At 38.9% G+C, this 17,341-nt stretch overlaps 1 protein-coding gene across 2 annotated transcripts in view; it reads left to right on the forward strand.

Moving 5' to 3' along the window:
* The window catches only part of RNF17 (ring finger protein 17), a 112,122-nt gene that overhangs the window by 45,128 nt on the left and 49,653 nt on the right, over positions 1-17,341 (forward strand). For both annotated transcript variants that reach the window (XM_025364399.1, XM_025364400.1), the window contains exon 16: positions 15,046-15,199. In XM_025364399.1, coding sequence (XP_025220184.1) covers positions 15,046-15,199 — 154 coding nt within the window. The remainder of the gene's footprint in view (positions 1-15,045; positions 15,200-17,341) is intronic.

Consider the following 17,341-nt stretch of genomic DNA (forward strand, 5'->3'; position numbering starts at 1 on the left):
CTGTGTGAAGGTTACACAGCTCTGAAAGGGTAGAGCCAGGATTGACCTAGGCTGTGCAGCTTCAGAACCTGTCATCTCAAGCACCGCATCACACTGTAGTGGCTCCTCAGATGAGTTGTGGAGTCGGCTTATCTAGGTTAGGGTTTGCATTTATTCCTTTTGTTGATTTTTTACAGTGTCTTTTATGGTAAAATGTACCTAATATAATTTTATAGTTTTTAATAATTGTTCAGTATACGATTCCAGTGCCATTAAGGACATGAAGTGTTGTGCATCCATTTTCAGAGCTTTTTATTTATCTCAAACAAAAGCCCTGTACCTATGAAACAATCACATACCATTTGTTCTTCCCTAGTCCCTGATAAACTTCTGTTCTACTTTCTGTCTCTCTGAAATTGCCTATTCTAGGTACCTCCTAAGTGAAATCATATACAGTGTTTCCTTTTGGATCTGGCTTCTTTCACTTTAACTTAATGTTTTCAAGGTTCCTATTATGTAGGATGTATCAGAATTTCATTCATTTATATGGCTGCATGATATTCCATGTATGGATATACTACATTTTGTTTATCCATTGATCTGTTGATGGCCATTTGGATTGTTTCCACCTTTTGGCCTATGTGAATAATGCTGCTATGGACACTGGCATAAAAGTATCATTTGGGTCTCTGCTTTTAGTTCGTCTGGTATGTATAATATCTAGGAATGTTTGCTGGATTATATAGTAATTTTATGTTTAACTTTTTGGGGAACTGCCAAACTATTTTCCATAGCAGCTGCAGTTTTACATTCTTACCAGCAATCCACAAGGTTCCAATTTCTCCACACCCTCATGAACACTTGTTTTTTTTTCTTTTTTTATTATTGTTATACTTTAAGGTCTGGGATACATGTGCAGAACATGCAGGTTTGTTACATAGGTATATATGTGCCATGGTGGTTTGCTGCACCCATCCCCGTCATCTACATTAGGTATTTCTTCTAATGCCATCCCTCCCCTTGTCTCTACCCCACAACAGGCCCCGGTGTGTGATGTTCCCCTCCCTGTGTCCAGGTGTTCTCATTGTTTAACTCCCACTTATGACTGAACATGTGGTGTTTGGTTTTCTGTTCCTGTGTTAGCTTGCTGAGAATGTCCCTGCAAAGGACGTGACTTACCCTTTAAAGTCTGCATGGTATTCCATGGTGTATATGTGCCATATTTTCTTTATCCAGTCTATCATTGATGGACATTTGGGTTGGTTCCAAGTCTTTGCTATTGTGAATAGTGCTGCAATAAACATACATGTGTATGTGTCTTTTTTATTTTTATTTTTATTTTTTGAGATGGAGTCTCACTCTGTCGCCCAGGCTGGAGTGCAGTGGCTGGATCTCGGCTCACTGCAAGCTCCGCCTCCCGGGTTCACGCCATTCTCCTGCCTCAGCCTCCCGAGTAGCTGGGACTACAGGCGCCCGCCACCTCACCCGGCTAGTTTTTTTGTATTTTTTTTTTTAGTAGAGACGGGGTTTCTCCGTGTTAGCCAGGATGGTCTCGATCTCCTGACCTTGTGATCCGCCCGTCTCGGCCTCCCAAAGTGCTGGAATTACAGGCTTGAGCCACCGCGCCCGGCCATATGTGTTTTTATAGTAGAATGATTTCTGATCCTTTCGGTATATACCCAGTATTGGGATTGCTGGGTCAAATGGGTTTCTGGTTCTAGATCCTTGAGGAATCGCCACACTGGTTGAACTAATTTACACTCCCACCAACAGTATAAAAGTGTTCCTGTTTCTCCACATCCTCTCCAGCATCTGTTGTTTCCTGACTTTTTAATGATCACCATTCTGACTGGTGTGAGATGGTATTTCATCGTGCTTTTGATTTGCATTTCTCTAGTGACCAGTGATGATGAGCTTTTTTTCGTATGTTTGTTGGTCGCATCAGTGTCTTCTTTTGAATAATAGCATTCTTAGTAAGTGTGAAGTGGTGTCACTTTGTGATTTTGATCTGCATTTCCCTAATGGTCGGCGATACTGAACATCTTTACATGTCCTTATTTATTGACCATTTGTGTATCTTTGAAGAAATAGCCATTCTAGTCATTTATCCATTTATTTTTTTAAATTTTTAAAACTTGTTGTTTTTTTTTATTTTTTAAACACAGGGCTTCACTCTGTCGCCCAGCTAGAATGCAGTGGCATGATCGTAAGCTCACTGCAGCCTCAATCTCCTAGGCTCAAGGGATCCTCTAGCCTCAGCCTCCCATATTGCTAGTGCTACAGGCACACACCACCACACCTGGCTAATTATTATTTTGTAGACACAGGGTCTCGCTAGGTAACCCAGGCTGGCCTTGAACTCCTGGGCCAGAGTGATCCTCCCACTTTGGCCTCCCAAAGTGCCGGGATTACAAGCATGATTCACCATGCCCAACCCCTTGTCCATTTTTTAAATTGGGTTGTTTATTTTGCTGCTGGATTGTAGGAGTTTTATGTATTCTAGATACTAAAATTCTTATGAGATATATGACTTACAAATGCAGTTGATCCTTGAACAAGTGGTGGTGGTGGATACCAACACCTGTGCAGTCAAAAATCTGCGTGTAACTAATTTTTTTTTCCTTTCTTGAGACAAGGTCCAGCACTGTTGCTTAGGATGGAGTGCAGTGGCAAGATCGTAGCTAACTACAGCCTGTAACTCCTGGACTGAAGTGGTCTCCTGTCTCAGCCTCCCAAGTAGCTAGGACTACAGGCATGCACCACACCTCGAAATTTTTTTTTTTTTTTTTTTTTAGAGACAGGGTCTTGCTATGTTGTCCAGGTTGGTTTTGAACTCCTGGTCTCAAACAGTCCTCCTGCCTCAGCCTCCCAAAGTGCTGAAATTACAGGCATGAGCCTCAACACTCAGTCTGCTTATAACTTTTGATTTCCACAAAACTTTACTAATAGCCTACTGTTGATTAGAAGCCTTAATAATATTTAAACAGCTAACATATATTTTGTATATGTATTTGATACTGTATTCTTAAAGTAAGCTAGAGAAAAGAATTACTAAAAATCATAAAGAGAAAATATATTTACTATTCATTAACCGAATGTGGATCATTATACAAGTCTTCATGCCCATCATCTTCGCGTTGAATAGACTGAGGAAGAGCAGGAGTTGCTCTTGCTGTCTCAGGGCTGGCAGAGGTGGAAAAAATTCGCACATAATTGGAACTGTACAGTTCACACCCGTGTTCCAAGACTGGCCGTATTTTCTCCCATTTTGTGGGTTGTCTCTTCACTTTCTTGATAGTGTCCTTTGTTCCACAAGTTTTTAATTTTATGAAGACCAATTTAATTATTATTTTTTTTGTTGCTTGTGCTTTTGGTGTCATATCCAAGATGTCATTGCCAAATCTGACATCATGTTTCTTCCCTGTACTTCTAAGAGTTTTATAGGTTTACATCTTTGATTCATTTTGAGTTAATTTTTGTACAAAGTATAAGGTAAGGGCCCAGCCTCATTATTTGGAATTGGATATCCAGTTTTCCCAGCACTATTCGTTGAAAAGACTGTCCTTTCGCCATTGAATGGTATTGGCACCCTTGTTAAAAGTGAAAGTTTATTTCTGAGCTTTCTATTTTATTCCATGTGTCTGTGTGTCTGTCCTTATGTCAGTACTGTTTTGATTACTGTAGTTGTGTTGTAACTTTTGAAATCACAACGTGTGAGTCTTCCAACTTTGTTCTTTTTCAAGATTGTTTTGGTTACTCAGTGTCTCTTAAGATTCCATGTGACTTTTAGGATGGATTTTTCTATTTCTCCAAGAAATACAGTATGATATTGAGTATGATATTATCATTTGCTAATGTATTGAAACACAACTGATTTTTACATGTGAATTTTGTGTCCAGCAGCTTTGCTGAATTAATTTGTTCTAACAAGTGAGAGAGAGGGTGTGTGTGTATGTAATTTGGGGTCATTTTCTCATGTATAAGATCGTGTCATCTATGAACAGAGAAATGTCATTGGGATTTTAATAGGGATTACATTGAATTGTAAATCATTTTGGATAGCATTGACATCTTAACAATTTTAACTCTTCTTATCCATGAACACTGGATTTTTTTCATTTATTTAGATTTTATTTAATATCTTTCAACAGTTTTGTGTGGCTTTCAGCGTATCAATTTTTGGCCTGTTTGGTCAAGTTTATTCCTAATTCTTCTTTTAGATGCTGTTGTAAGTGGAATTGCTTTTTAAATTTCCTCTTCAATTTGCTCATTTGCTAATGTATTAAAACAACTGATTTTTACATGTGAATTTTGTGTCTGGCAACTGCAGAATTAATTTGGTAGCCCTAACGGGTGGGTGGGTGTGTGTGTGTGTGTGTGTGTAATTTGGGGGAGGTTTCTTACATAGAAGATCATGTCATCCATGAACAGATATTTATACTTTTTCCTTTCAGGATGCCTTTTGTCTTTTTCTTACCTAATGCCTCTGGCTAAGATTTCTGATATCATGTTGAATACAAGATGAAAAAGCAGGCTTCCTCATTTTATTCCTGTCTTAGGGGAAAAGCATTTGTCTTTGACCATTGAGTTTGATATTATCTGTGGGTTTTTCCCAAATGACCTTTACTATGTGAAGTAAGTTTCCTTCTGTCTCTTGTTTATTGAGTGTTTTTATCATGAAAGGGTCTTCAATTTTTCAAATTCTTTTTTGCAACAATTGAGATGATCATGTTTCAGTCTTTCCTCCTTCATCCTGTCAATGTGGTATATTACGTTGATTTTGGATTTTCTTTTATTTTCTTGTTTGTTTTGAGACAGGGTCTCCCTCAGTTGCCCAGGCTGGAATCTGTGGTATGATCTCAGCTCACAGCAACCTTTGCCTCCTGGACTCAAGCAGTCCTCCCGCCTCAGCCCTCTGAGTTGCTGAGACCAAAGGCGCACACCACCACACCAGGCTAATTTTTAAAATTTTTTGTTTTGTAGATTTGAGATCTCACTATGTTACACAGGCTGGTCTCAAACTCCTGAGCTGAAGTGATCCTTTGACATCAGCCACCCAAAGTGCTGGGAGTATAGGCATGGGCCTGCTGCGTTGATTTTCATATGTCATTATCCTTGTGTTTTAGAAATAAATCCCACTAGATAAAGATGTATAATCTTTTTATCACAAATTTGTTTAACATCATTGTTGCTTTGGCATCCATTTTTAGGCCTAACATAAGTTGTTTGAAACCGAGTCATACCACCTCACCTTTGGCTTACTTCAAACTTTCCCTCCCCATGTGGCTGTTTGCAGTGTGGGTCACTTGTTCTACATCTCACTGAGCCAGCACACCCCATAGCTGCTTTCCACAATAAAACCAGAGTCAACACCAGAGTCATGCCAATAATTTCCCCCCTTCACGCATATTTTCTTTAAATTAGCCAATTCACAACCCCTGCTGGAAAGCCTTAAGAGATAATGCCTGTGGACCTTAATAAAGGCAGAATTCCATAGATTCACTCTTACCTGTGATTAACAAAATGCTTCTTTTATTTCATGTGTTTTGTTTTGCTGTCTCTGTGTCTCACCTGACTGACATAGACGTACCTAACTTTCCTCCCACTGTCTTAGAGAGTGGCTATCTTGGTAGGAATAAACCAGACACAGGTCAGACAAGAACCACGAGGGCATCTGCTAGTATAAACAGGTTTCCTGTGAGACGTACACTTGGTCACAGGTCAGGCAACAAGGCATTGGCCCTTTCACCAAGGTAAAGAAGTATCCTCTTTGGATTTACTGTAAACATCAGTGACCACCTCCTCTAGAACCTTGTCAGGGCAGGGTAGAGTTCATGGCCACTCTCCAGAGAGAGACCCGAAGACCAAGTTAGAAGAAAACAAAATCTCTTAATATGCTGAATTTGGTTTATTAGTATTTTGTTGAGGATATTTGCATCCGTATTGACAAGGGATATCGATCTGTAATTTTCTTATAGTGTCTTAATATGGCTTGGTTATCAGGGTAATGCAGCCTCTTAGAGTTAGTATTCCTCCATCTTTTAGTTTTTTGGAAGAATTTGAGATGAAATGGTGTTAATTCTTCCGTAAATGTTTGGTAGAATTCAGCAGTGAAACTTATCTGGTCCAGGGCTTTTCATGTGTAGGAGGTTTTTGAATCCTGTTTGAACCTCTTTACTAATTATAAGTCTACTGGGATTTTCCAATTTATGAGTCAGTCTTGGAAGGTTGTGTGTTTCTAGGAGTTTGTCCATTTCATGTAGATTATCCAGTTTGTTGGCATACAATTGTTTACAATAATCTCTCATAATTTTTTACTTCTTGGCTGGACGTGGTGGCTCACACCTGTAATCCCAGTACTTTTGAAGGCCAAGCTGGGTGGATCACTTGAGGTCAGTAGTTTGAGACCAGCCTGGTCAACATGTCGAAACCCTGTCTCTACTAAAAATACAAAAATTAGTCAGGTGTGGTAGTAGGCACCTGTAGTCCCAGCTACTTGGGAGGCCGAGGCAGGAGAATCGCTTGAACCCGGGAGGTGGAAGTTGCAGTGAGATGAGATTGTGCCACTGTACTCCGGCCTGGGTGACAGCAAGACTTCATCTCAAAAAAATAATAATAATAATAATTTTTTTTTCTTAAAATTGATAGTACTATCTCCACTTTTATTTCTCATTTTATTAACTTGAGACTTCTCTTTTCTAGTTATTCTAGCTACAGATTTGTCAGTTTTGCTGATCTTTTCAAATAATCGACTTTTGGCTTTATTGATGTTGTTTCTTTATCCTGTCTTATTTATTTTTGCTCTAATCTTTATTATTTCTTATGCTACCTTTGGGTAATTTTCTCTTTTTCCATTGTCTTACAGTATATAGTTAGGTTGTTAATTTGCAATATTTTAAAATTGTGTGTGTAGCTGTAAGTTTCCCTGTTAGCACTGTTTTATTGCATCTCATGAGTTTGGTATGTTGTGTTTTCATTTTCATTTGTCTTGAAGCATTTCTTCTTTGACCTGTTGGTAGTTTGTGGTGTTTAATTTGTACATGTTTGAATTTTGCAGTTTTTTGTTTTTGATTTCCAGTTTCCTTTCATTGTCATAGAGACAAATACATTTTATGATTTCAATTTTTTGAAATTTATTAAGACTTTTTTGTGGCCTAACATATGGTCTATTCTGAGAATGTTCTAAGTGGCCTTGTATGAAAAAAAAAAAAAGGTATATTTTACTGTTGGCTAGAGTGTTTTGTGTATGTCTGTTAGGATCTGTTAGTTACGGTGTTGTTCAAGTCTTCTGTTTCCTTATTGATACTCTGTCTGGATGTTTTATCCAATGTTGAAAGTGGAATATTAAAGCCTTCTATTATTACTATTGGACTATTTTTTCCTTCAGTTCTGTCAATGTTTGCTTCATATATTTGGGTCTTCGATGTGTACTGCATAATTGCTTATAATTGTTACATCTTACTGGTGAATTGGCCTTTTTATCAATTTATAATGTCCTTTCTCTCTTGTAAGAATTTTTTATTTAAAGTCTGTTTTGCCTGATACCAGTAAAGCCATCTCAGATCTCTCTTGATTACTATTTGCATGGAGTATTTTCTTCCATCCTTTGACTTTCAACCTGTGTATGGCATAAGGTATAAAGTGTGTCTCTCGTGAACAGCATGTAGTTGGATCATGTTTTTTTTTTTTTTTTTAATTCATTCTGCCAATCTTTGTCTTTTAATTGGAGAGTTTAATCAATTTATATTTAAAGTAATTACTGATGAGGAAAGACTTCTGCCATTTGCTGTTTTCTGTATCTTATCACTCTTTTATTCCTCTTTCCCCCATTAGAGCCCTCTTTTGTGTTTAGTTGCTTTTTTCTTTTTAGTATGATGTATTTTTTAAAATCTCGTTTGTAGTTGTGTTAAAAAAACATAAAATTTCTTATCGTAACCTTTTTTTAGTGTAACTTCAGTAGTGTTAACCATATTCATATTACCATGCAATAGATTTCTAGAGCATTTCCATCTTGCAAACTAAAGCTATACTCATTGAACAACAACATATTTCTTCCTGCTTCCAACCTCTGGCCAGCACAATATTACTTCTGCGTTTTTATGAATTTTACTGTGTTAGATACCTTGTATAAGTGGACTCAGGCAGCATTTGTTTTTCTGTGACTGGCTTATTTTACTTATAATAATGTCCTAAAGATTCATCCATGTTGGCCGGGCGCGGTGGCTCAAGCCTGTAATCCCAGCACTTTGGGAGGCCGAGACGGGCGGATCACGAGGTCAGGAGATCGAGACTATCCTGACTAACCCGGTGAAACCCCATCTTCACTAAAAAATACAAAAAACTAGCCGGGCGAGGCGGCGGGCGCCTGTAGTCCCAGCTACTCGGGAGGCTGAGGCAGGAGAATGGCGTAAACCCGGGAGGCGGAGCTTGCAGTGAGCTGAGATCCGGCCACTGCACTCCCGCCTGGGCGACAAAGTGAGACTCCGTCTCAAAAAAAAAAAAAAAAAAGATTCATCCATGTTATAAGCATTGATAGAATTTCCTGTTTTAAGGCTGCATAATACTTTTTTTATGTATATACTGCATTTTAAAAATCCCTTCATTTGTCAGTGAACATTTGGATTGTCTGCTGTAATGAACATGGATATTGCAAATGTTATAGTATTAGGTTTCGCTTCCCTTCTTGTTTCCTTTTTGTGTTTATCTTGTAGACTATTTTTTATCATTAACATGGAGATTACATATAACATCCTAAAGTTATAACAATCCAATGTGAGTTAATACGAACATAATTTTAACTTCACGAAAAACTGTACTTCTCTGCAGCTCTGTTTTTCCAGTATTTTTGATGTCACAAATTAATCTCTATACTCTGTGTGCTCAATAACATAGATTTGTAATTTATACATTTGTCTTTTAAATCCTGTAGAAAATAAAAAAGTAGAATTATAAACCAAAATTGCAATAATACTGACTTTCCCATTTACCCATATATTTACCTTAACCAGAGATCTTAATATCCTCATGTGACTTTGAGGTACTGTCTAGTGTCCTCTCATTGCAACCTGAAGGACTTCCATTACCGTTTCTTACAGGGCAGGTCTAGTGGTAATAGAGTCCCTCAACCCTTGTTTATCTGGGACTGTCTTAATTTTTCTCATATTTTTGAAGGCTAGTTTTGCCAAATGTATAATTTTCAGTTGACAGGTTGTTTTTTTCTTTAGTACATCATATATCTCTCTCTCTCTTCCCATTTCCTTCTGGCTTCCAAGATTTCTTTTTTGTCTTTTTTTTTTTTTTTTTTTTTGAGACAGAGTCTTGCTGTCTTGCCCAGACTGGAGGCACTAGCATGATCTCTGCTCACTGCAGTCTCTGCCTCCTGGGTTCAATTGATTCTCCTGCCCCAGCCTCCGTAGTAGCTGGGATTACAGGTGCGCACCACCATGCCTGGCTAATTTTTATATTTTTAGTATAGACAGGGTTTCACCATGTTAGCCAGGCTGGTCTAGAACTCCTGACCTCAGATGATCTGCCTGCCTTGGCCTCCCAAAGTGCTGAGATTATAGGCATAAGCCACTGCACCTGGCCTTTTTTTTTTTTTTTTTGGAGATGGAGTTTTGCTCTGTCACCCAGGCTAGAGTACAGTGGTGTGATCTTGGCTCACTGCAACCTCTGCCTCCCAGGTTCAAGCAATTCTCATGTGTAAGCCTCCTGAGTAGCTGGGACTACAGGTGCCCACCACCATGCCCGGTTAATTTTTGTATTTTCAGTAGAGATAGGGTTTGGCTATGTTGGCCAAGCTGATCTCAAGCTCCTGACCTCAAGTGATCACCCACCTCGGCCTCCCAAAGTGCTGGGATTACAATCATGAGCCCCCGCTCCTGGCCTGGCCTCCAAGATTTCTAATGTGAGAGATTGACTTATAATCTTCTTGAGTCTCTTTGTATAAGACATGTTGCATCTCTTTTGCTGCGTTCCAGATTTTCTTTTTGGCTTTGCCATTTTAGAGTTTGATTATGTGTCTTGGTGTATGACTCTTTGGGTTTATCCTATTTGGAGTCTAATAGTGTCTTAGTTCCCTGGAGCTGCTATAACAAATTACTGTTAGTTGGGTAGCTTAAACAACAGAATTTATTGTCAGCAGTTTTGGAGTCTAGAAGTATGAGATCAGTTTTTCAGAAGAGTTGATTTCTTCTGAGGGGTGTGAGGGAAAATCCATTTCATCTCTGTGCTTCAGATTTTGGTGGTTTGCTGGCAATCTTTTGTGCACCTTGGCCTTTGCTGTATCACCCTGATCTCTCCCTTCATCTTCACATGGAGTTCTTCTTGTATATTTGTCTCTGTACCCGAATTTTGCCATTTTTATAAAGATATTAATCATATTGAATTGGGGCCCATCTTAATGACCTCATTTTAACATGATTATAAGGACCCTATATCCAAATAAGGTCATATTTGAGACACTGGAGCTTATAGCTCTCCGGCATATCTTTGAGGGAAGATACAAATCAACTCCTAACATTAGACTTCTTGGGTTTGTAGATTCATGTCTTTCTTTAAATTGGGGACATTTAATGCCATTTTAAAAAATAATTTTTTGCCTGTTTGTCTCTCTCTTCCTTCTGTGACTTCCATAATGTCTGTGTTGGTTCACTTGAGTCCCTTAGGCTTTGTTCACTTCTCTCCATTCTTTTTCTTTCTGCTTCTCAGACTCGATATGTAAATTTTCCTGTCTTCAAGTTCACTGATTATTTTTCTTCTTTTCACTCAATGCTGCTTTTGAACCCCTCTATTGAATTTTTTCTCCTTAGTTATTATACTTTTGAGCTCCAGAATTTCCTTTTTATAATTTGTATCACTTGTTGATATTCTCATTTTATTCATATATCATTTCCCCAAATTTCTTTAGTTCTTTGTTTTCCCTTAGCCTTTTTAACATATTTAAGACAGTTGAGTAGTTTTGATTCGCCTTTTTTTTTTTTTCTGGTTGCACATGTCTGCATCTTCTTTATTAAAAGATATTTCAGAAAATATTGAAGCAGCTTCCTTGTCATCTCGTGCCAAGAAAGTTAAGGACATGGACACACATGAGGAGTTTAGGAGTGGAGGTTTAATATGCAGAAGAAAAAGAAGGGAGAACAGCTCTGTCTCTAGTGAGAGAGAGAGGGGCTTCTGAAAGGGAAAGACTGGCTGTCGGTGGATGTGCCGGATTTTATAGGCAGGTTTAAGGAGGTCATGTCTGATTACATAGGGCCCACAGATTGGTTCAGTCAGGTTTGATGTTTACCTAGCATGCCAGAAAGACTGGCCACCCTACCCTAATCTTATAATGCAAATGGACTTACCACTCAACTGGCACCATCTTGCATGCTCCTTACTGTACATGTGGCTGACAAGGAGAGAAGGGAGGATGGAGCCACCATTTGGAACAGGTTTGGCACAACTGCTGGTATCTGTGTCTGCAGCTCAATTTTACAGGCTGCTGTTTCTTAGAAAATGATTTGGGGGCTGCTTTTCACTAAACAGGAAAACCTTGCTGAGGACTCCTTCCTGTATTCTCACTATCTGCCTAAGCAATTTCTTTTTTGTTGTTGTTGTTTTTGTTTTTGTTTTTGTTTTTTTGAGATGGATCTTGCTGTGTCACCCTGGCTGAGTGCAGTGGCACGATCTTGGCTCACTGTAACCTTCACCTCCCAGGTTCAAGCAATTCTCCTGCCTCAGCCTCCCGAGTAGCTGGGATTACATGCGTGCACCACCACACCTGACTAATGTTGTATTTTTAGTAGAGATAGGGTTTCGCCATGTTGGCCAGGCTGGTCTCAAACTTCTGACCTCAGGTGATCCACCCGCCTTGGCCTCCCAAAGTGCTGGGATTTTAGGCATCAGCTACTGCACCTAGCCTCAGTAATTTCTTTTTAACTCCTATATCAATATGAAATGAAACCTAAAGGATCATGAATGTAAAATGAAGTGACAGAGGTCCCTGATGCGGTGACACAGAAACTCCTGATATCAGTCAGTACCTGCAAGCCCTATTCAGTCCCTTTTCAGGATTACTGCTTACTTCTGGTTTTCAGTGAGGTCAGGAATTATTGACACTTTGTGTCTTATCTTTACAGTTAGTTTCATGCTTTCATATGTTTTCATGTTAATGTCCTTTCATTTCAACTTTAAGAACTTATAGAATTTCTTGTAAGGCAGGTATAGTGGTGATGAACTCCCATAGCTCTTGTTTGGGATTAAAAGAGTTGTGCTTTTTTTAAAAAAAAAAAACAAACAAAAAACAAAAAAATGAGTCTGGCTCTGTCGCCCACTCTGGAGTGCAGTGGCATAATCTCAGCTCACTGCAACCTCCACCTCCCAGGTTCAAGCAATTCTCCTGCCTCAGCCTCCCAAGTAGCTGGGATTATAGGCATCTGCCACCACGCCAGGGTAATTTTTGTATTTTTAATAAAGACGGAGTCTTACCATGTTGCTGGTCTTGAACTCCTGACCTCGTGATCTGCCCACCTCGGCCTCCCAAAGTGCTGGGATTACAGGTGTGAGCCACCACGCCCGGCCAAGAGAGTTGTTTTAAAAGCTGTAGTAGTTAATTTGTTTTGGTACTTTTCCAAACTGTTTCAAAGACCGTTCGTTGTTCCTTGTCATGTGTGATCACTGAAGTCCATTGTTTCTTTGGCTTGTGTTCAGCTAATGATTGACAGAGTTTCTTGAATGTCAGGAGCTGAAACAAACAAGAGACAGAGAAAGAGGAAGGTGCCTCTTTCCTAGACTTTGCAGACTAGCTCTTTGGTGGGCACTTCTGCGCCATTTAGATAGGCTGAGCCTAGGAGTCAGCCTGAGGTCAAAGTTAAAGTCTTTTCATTTCTTTTCTGGGCATGCATCTTGTCAGGGCAGACATGTGGCTGTGTAAACTCTACCATATATATGACTGCTTTTGAATGTCCTAATTTTGTAAAGATTCTCACCCCAGATTCTCCTCCTGGCCTTAGATGGTCTATTGTATGTTTCTATTAATAAACTCCCCTTCCAAGCAGCTGCACTTATGCTCCCCTTTGCAAGTTTTACAAGTGGTCCCTACAATTCTTCCTGCCTGTGTTCCAAGTTATGTGAAACAAAAACTAACTCTTTGCATCAGTCATGCAGGTATCTCCCAAACTTAGGATACATATACCCAGTAATTTGCATATAAGTTCTGGTCTGTTCCTTCTGGTTCAAGGGAGGGAACTGAGAACTAGATTGCCACTGCTTAAGACCAGGACCATTGTCATTCTGGGAAGAGGGTAGGGTGAGGGCGAGTAAAAATACCACAAAACTTTCCTGCCATTTAGAAAATTGCTTTTACTTCATTAGGCTTCTTGGTTACTATAAACTTTGGATTGCTTTCTAGAGATCTGATCTAATAAAGTTGGTTAAGACACTTTCTCATTTTTTCAGTGTTTCTGTATTGGAACAAGAACTTAAAGCTTCCTAATCTGCTATTTTGTTGGCGTCATTCCTCTGCTGAATTTTTAAGTGTTCACTCTGGCGTACCTGTTACTGGAAGAATTTGCATAATAGCTACTTAGAAATGAAAGTTAAAAGAAAAGTAGTTTTAAAGTAATTTAAATGAAATAAGAAAAGATAGGGATTCAGAAAATTTTCACTTTCATCATTATACTCACAAGAAAAAATTCATTTTTTCCATTGAAATGGATTTCAGAATATTTTTAACATTAATAATTGGTATTCGAAGAAATAAACTTATAATCCTTGATTTTTTTGGTAGTATAGGAAACTTTAGAAACTATTTTTTGATTATACCAGATAGCATCATTTAATAAGAGAAAAGTCTGTATTACTAAAGAATGCAATCATTCCACAAACCCTACTGAATTATTATTGATTTAAGGAAGAATTATCAATTCACATTAAGATGGATGGTTGATAATAAACTGGATATTCATATAATGCCAAAGTAGCTCCACATAAATTCTTAAGACTTGGTTATTACAAGGGTGTAAACAGAACTACACATCGAGAGGGGTCAAGATCATCACTGCAATCAGTAAATGAATCTTAGCATATTAGTAGTCATTAAGTATTAGGCCTTGATGTGTTGCAACCTGAGTGAGAAAAAGCCACCTATGACACAGTCTAGCCAAAAAGATTTGCCTTGGATCCATCAAACCCTTAGTAGTAACTTGCAGCCTTTTGAAAATTCAGCGGATAGACCTTACTCCGTGGAGGAATAAGCTAAATAGCAGCATGAGGATATAACCACAGAAATCCGTAAGGTATGGGGCATTCTGCAGAAGAATTAGCTGACTGTCTTCAACAAGACATGTTCATTAAAAGTAGAGGACTGTCCTGGCTAACGCAGTGAAACCCCGTCTCTACTAAAAAATACAAAAAACTAGCCGGGCAAGGTGGCGGGCGCCTGTAGTCCCAGCTACTCGGGAGGCTGAGGCAGGAGAATGGCGCAAACCCGGGAGGCGGAGCTTGCAGTGAGCTGAGATCTGGCCACTGCACTCCAGCCTGAGCGACAGCACGAGACTCTGTCTCAAAAAAAAAAAAAAAAAAAAAAAGAAAAAAAAAAAAAAAGTAGAGGACTGTGGTAGATTATAAAAGAGTTATGGAGATAACAGTCAGAAGCAGTATATAATCTTAGTTTGTAATGGGTTTGGATCAGTTAAGGAAAACTAAATGTGACCTAGAAATACTAGTTACTGAAACAGAAAAAGTGAGAAATGATAGAAAAATGTAAGTGATTGTGTATGTGGTAAAGTCTAGTTTTGGTAAAAACAAAATACAGGGAGTGTGTGTGTATGTATAGAAAAATGTCTTGAAGAATATATACACTAAGTTATCTGGCAGAATGTGACTTTATTTTTATGTCTGTACTAATTTTCTATACTGGTTCTGCAATACAATTTTGTAAAATAAATTACATAACACAATTGATAGATTTACATTCAATTCAAGTTTTAATGTTTTATAATTTCAGTGACAGTGCTTGTAATTCATTCAACACTTAACATTTTAAGTTTCTGTGAAATGACAGTGCTTTATCCCTTTATTTGCTAGATAGAGGGCCTGGATTTTTTATTTCTGTTAAAGACAATCGAGGAATTCTATAAAAATGAAGCTGGAGAAAATCTGGAAATCCTCTGTCCAGTTCAAGATCAAGTCTGTGTAGCTAAATTCGAAGATGGAATTTGGTACCGAGCAAAAGTTATCGGTAGGAGAATGCATGCTGTTTCTACAGGGAAATGTTATACTTCAAAACTAATATCATTTGAGTTGGTACCAGTTCAGTCTTGGAAGTAATATTATTTGATCTTACCATTTGCTTTGTCATCTCTCTTTAGAAAGCTAGTGATAATGTTGAAAGGTGAATTTATCTCCTGAGATTTTGTTTGACTTGACTAGAACTTAACCATTGGGAATCTTGCTGGAAAAGTAGTATAGATAGAACAAAGCAACAGAAATTAATTATTCAAAAACCAGTGAACTCTAGCTTCATGTTGACTGTTTGTCTGTCCCATGCTATTTTGATTGTCAAGGTACAAATTAAAGGTAAGTCCTTTGTGTCCTTTCTGCTTCCCTTCAATTTTAATATATTCTTCTTTCCTGGGAATTATTGACCGGACTACTAGTTTTCTTGGTGTATTTTTTCTACTTTTTATACATCCTCCTTAAGTAATTGATTCAACTTATGAAATAATGGGAAGAATAAAAAGTGGGATTGAAGACAGAAGACTTATGAAAATGGAGGTATTAGCAACAAAAATAGTAAAGTTAATTATTCCCCCGCATTAACTAAGACAGAACATTACAGACTAAGCTTTTGTGGGTTATTAAATTAGATATACCATAGGCAGTTTAACCCATTGTGTTGTTTATTTTACATGCTTTCTAGTTTGTAGATACGTCTTTTTTTTATTGAAAGGGTGAAAGGCTGGGTGTGGTGGCTCATACCTGTAAATCCCAGTACTTTGGGAGGCTGAGGTGGGCGGATCACTTGAGGTCAAGCGTTCGAGACTAGCCTGGCCAACATGGCAAAACCCCGTCTGTACTAAAAATAAAAAGTTAGCCAGGCGTGGTGGTGTGTGCTTGTAAGCCCAGCTACTCAGGAGACTGAGACACGAGAATCACTTGGTCCCGGGAGGCGGAGATTGCAGTGAGCCAGGATTGCGCCATTGCGCCACTGTACTCCAGCCTGGGTAACAGAGCAAGACTCTGTCTCAAAAAAAAAGGCCGGGTGCGATGGCTCACACTTATAATCCCAGCACTTTGGGAGGCCAAGGCGGGCGGATCACCTGAGGTTGGGAGTTCAAGACCAGCCTGACCAACATGGAGAAACCTCACGTCTACTAAAAATACAAAATTAGCGGGGCGTGGTGGTGCATGCCTGTAATCCCAGCTGCTTAGGAGGCTGAGGCAGGAGAATCACTTGAACCCAGGAGGCAGAGGTTGCAGTGAGCCAAGATTGTGCCATTGTACTCCAGCCTGGGCAACAAGAACGAAACTCCGTCTCAAGGAAAAAAAAAAAGAGAAGTCGCCCAGCTAATTTTTTTGTGTTTTTAGTAGAGACAGGATTTCGCCACGTTAGTCGGGCTGGTCTCAAACTCCTGACTTCAAGTGATCGGCCCGCCTCAGTCTCCCACTCCCAAAGGATTGAGATTACAGGCGTGAGCCACTGTGCTCGACATTTTTTTTTAAATTTAATTTGATACTGTTTAAAATGTTTTTTCATTATTAAGGTAATCTAAGATCTTTACAAGTTTCTCCTAATACATAATCAGTTCTGTTTGTGTCAAAACTATTCTTGCAACCTGAATTTTCTATCCTTCATTTGTCACCATTGATTTTAATTTTGTTAGTGGTTAGTGACTTGAACTAAAAATTTTCAAATGTGGTTCTTATGAATGTCTTAGTCTGTTTTGTGCTGCTGTAATAAAATACTACAGACTGGGTAGTTTATAAACAATAGAAATTTACTTCTCAGTTCTAGAGTCTAAAAAGTCTAAGATCAAGGCACTGTTTTGTTGAGGCCTGAGTCTCTGTTTCCGAGATGATGCCTTGTTGCTGCATCCTCCAGAGCGGACGGATGCTGTGTCCTCTGATGCCAGAGGTTCGAAAAAGGAAGGCAAGCTCCCTTCACCAAGCCCTTTTATAAGGGCACCTAATCCTATTTATGAGGGCAGCGCCCTCATGACTCAGTCACCTCCCAGGTACTGCTGCATTAGGGATCAAGTTTCAACATGAATTTTGGAGACAAAAGCGTTCCAACGATTGCAGTGAAGATACCACTGTATAGTTTGGTAAATATCTTTGGAGCAGACAAAGGCATTTTTCATGACACTAAGGACTTCACAAC

This window comes from Theropithecus gelada, chromosome 17 (genome assembly GCF_003255815.1).
Source record: "Theropithecus gelada isolate Dixy chromosome 17, Tgel_1.0, whole genome shotgun sequence".
Taxonomy (NCBI): Eukaryota; Metazoa; Chordata; class Mammalia; order Primates; family Cercopithecidae; genus Theropithecus; species Theropithecus gelada.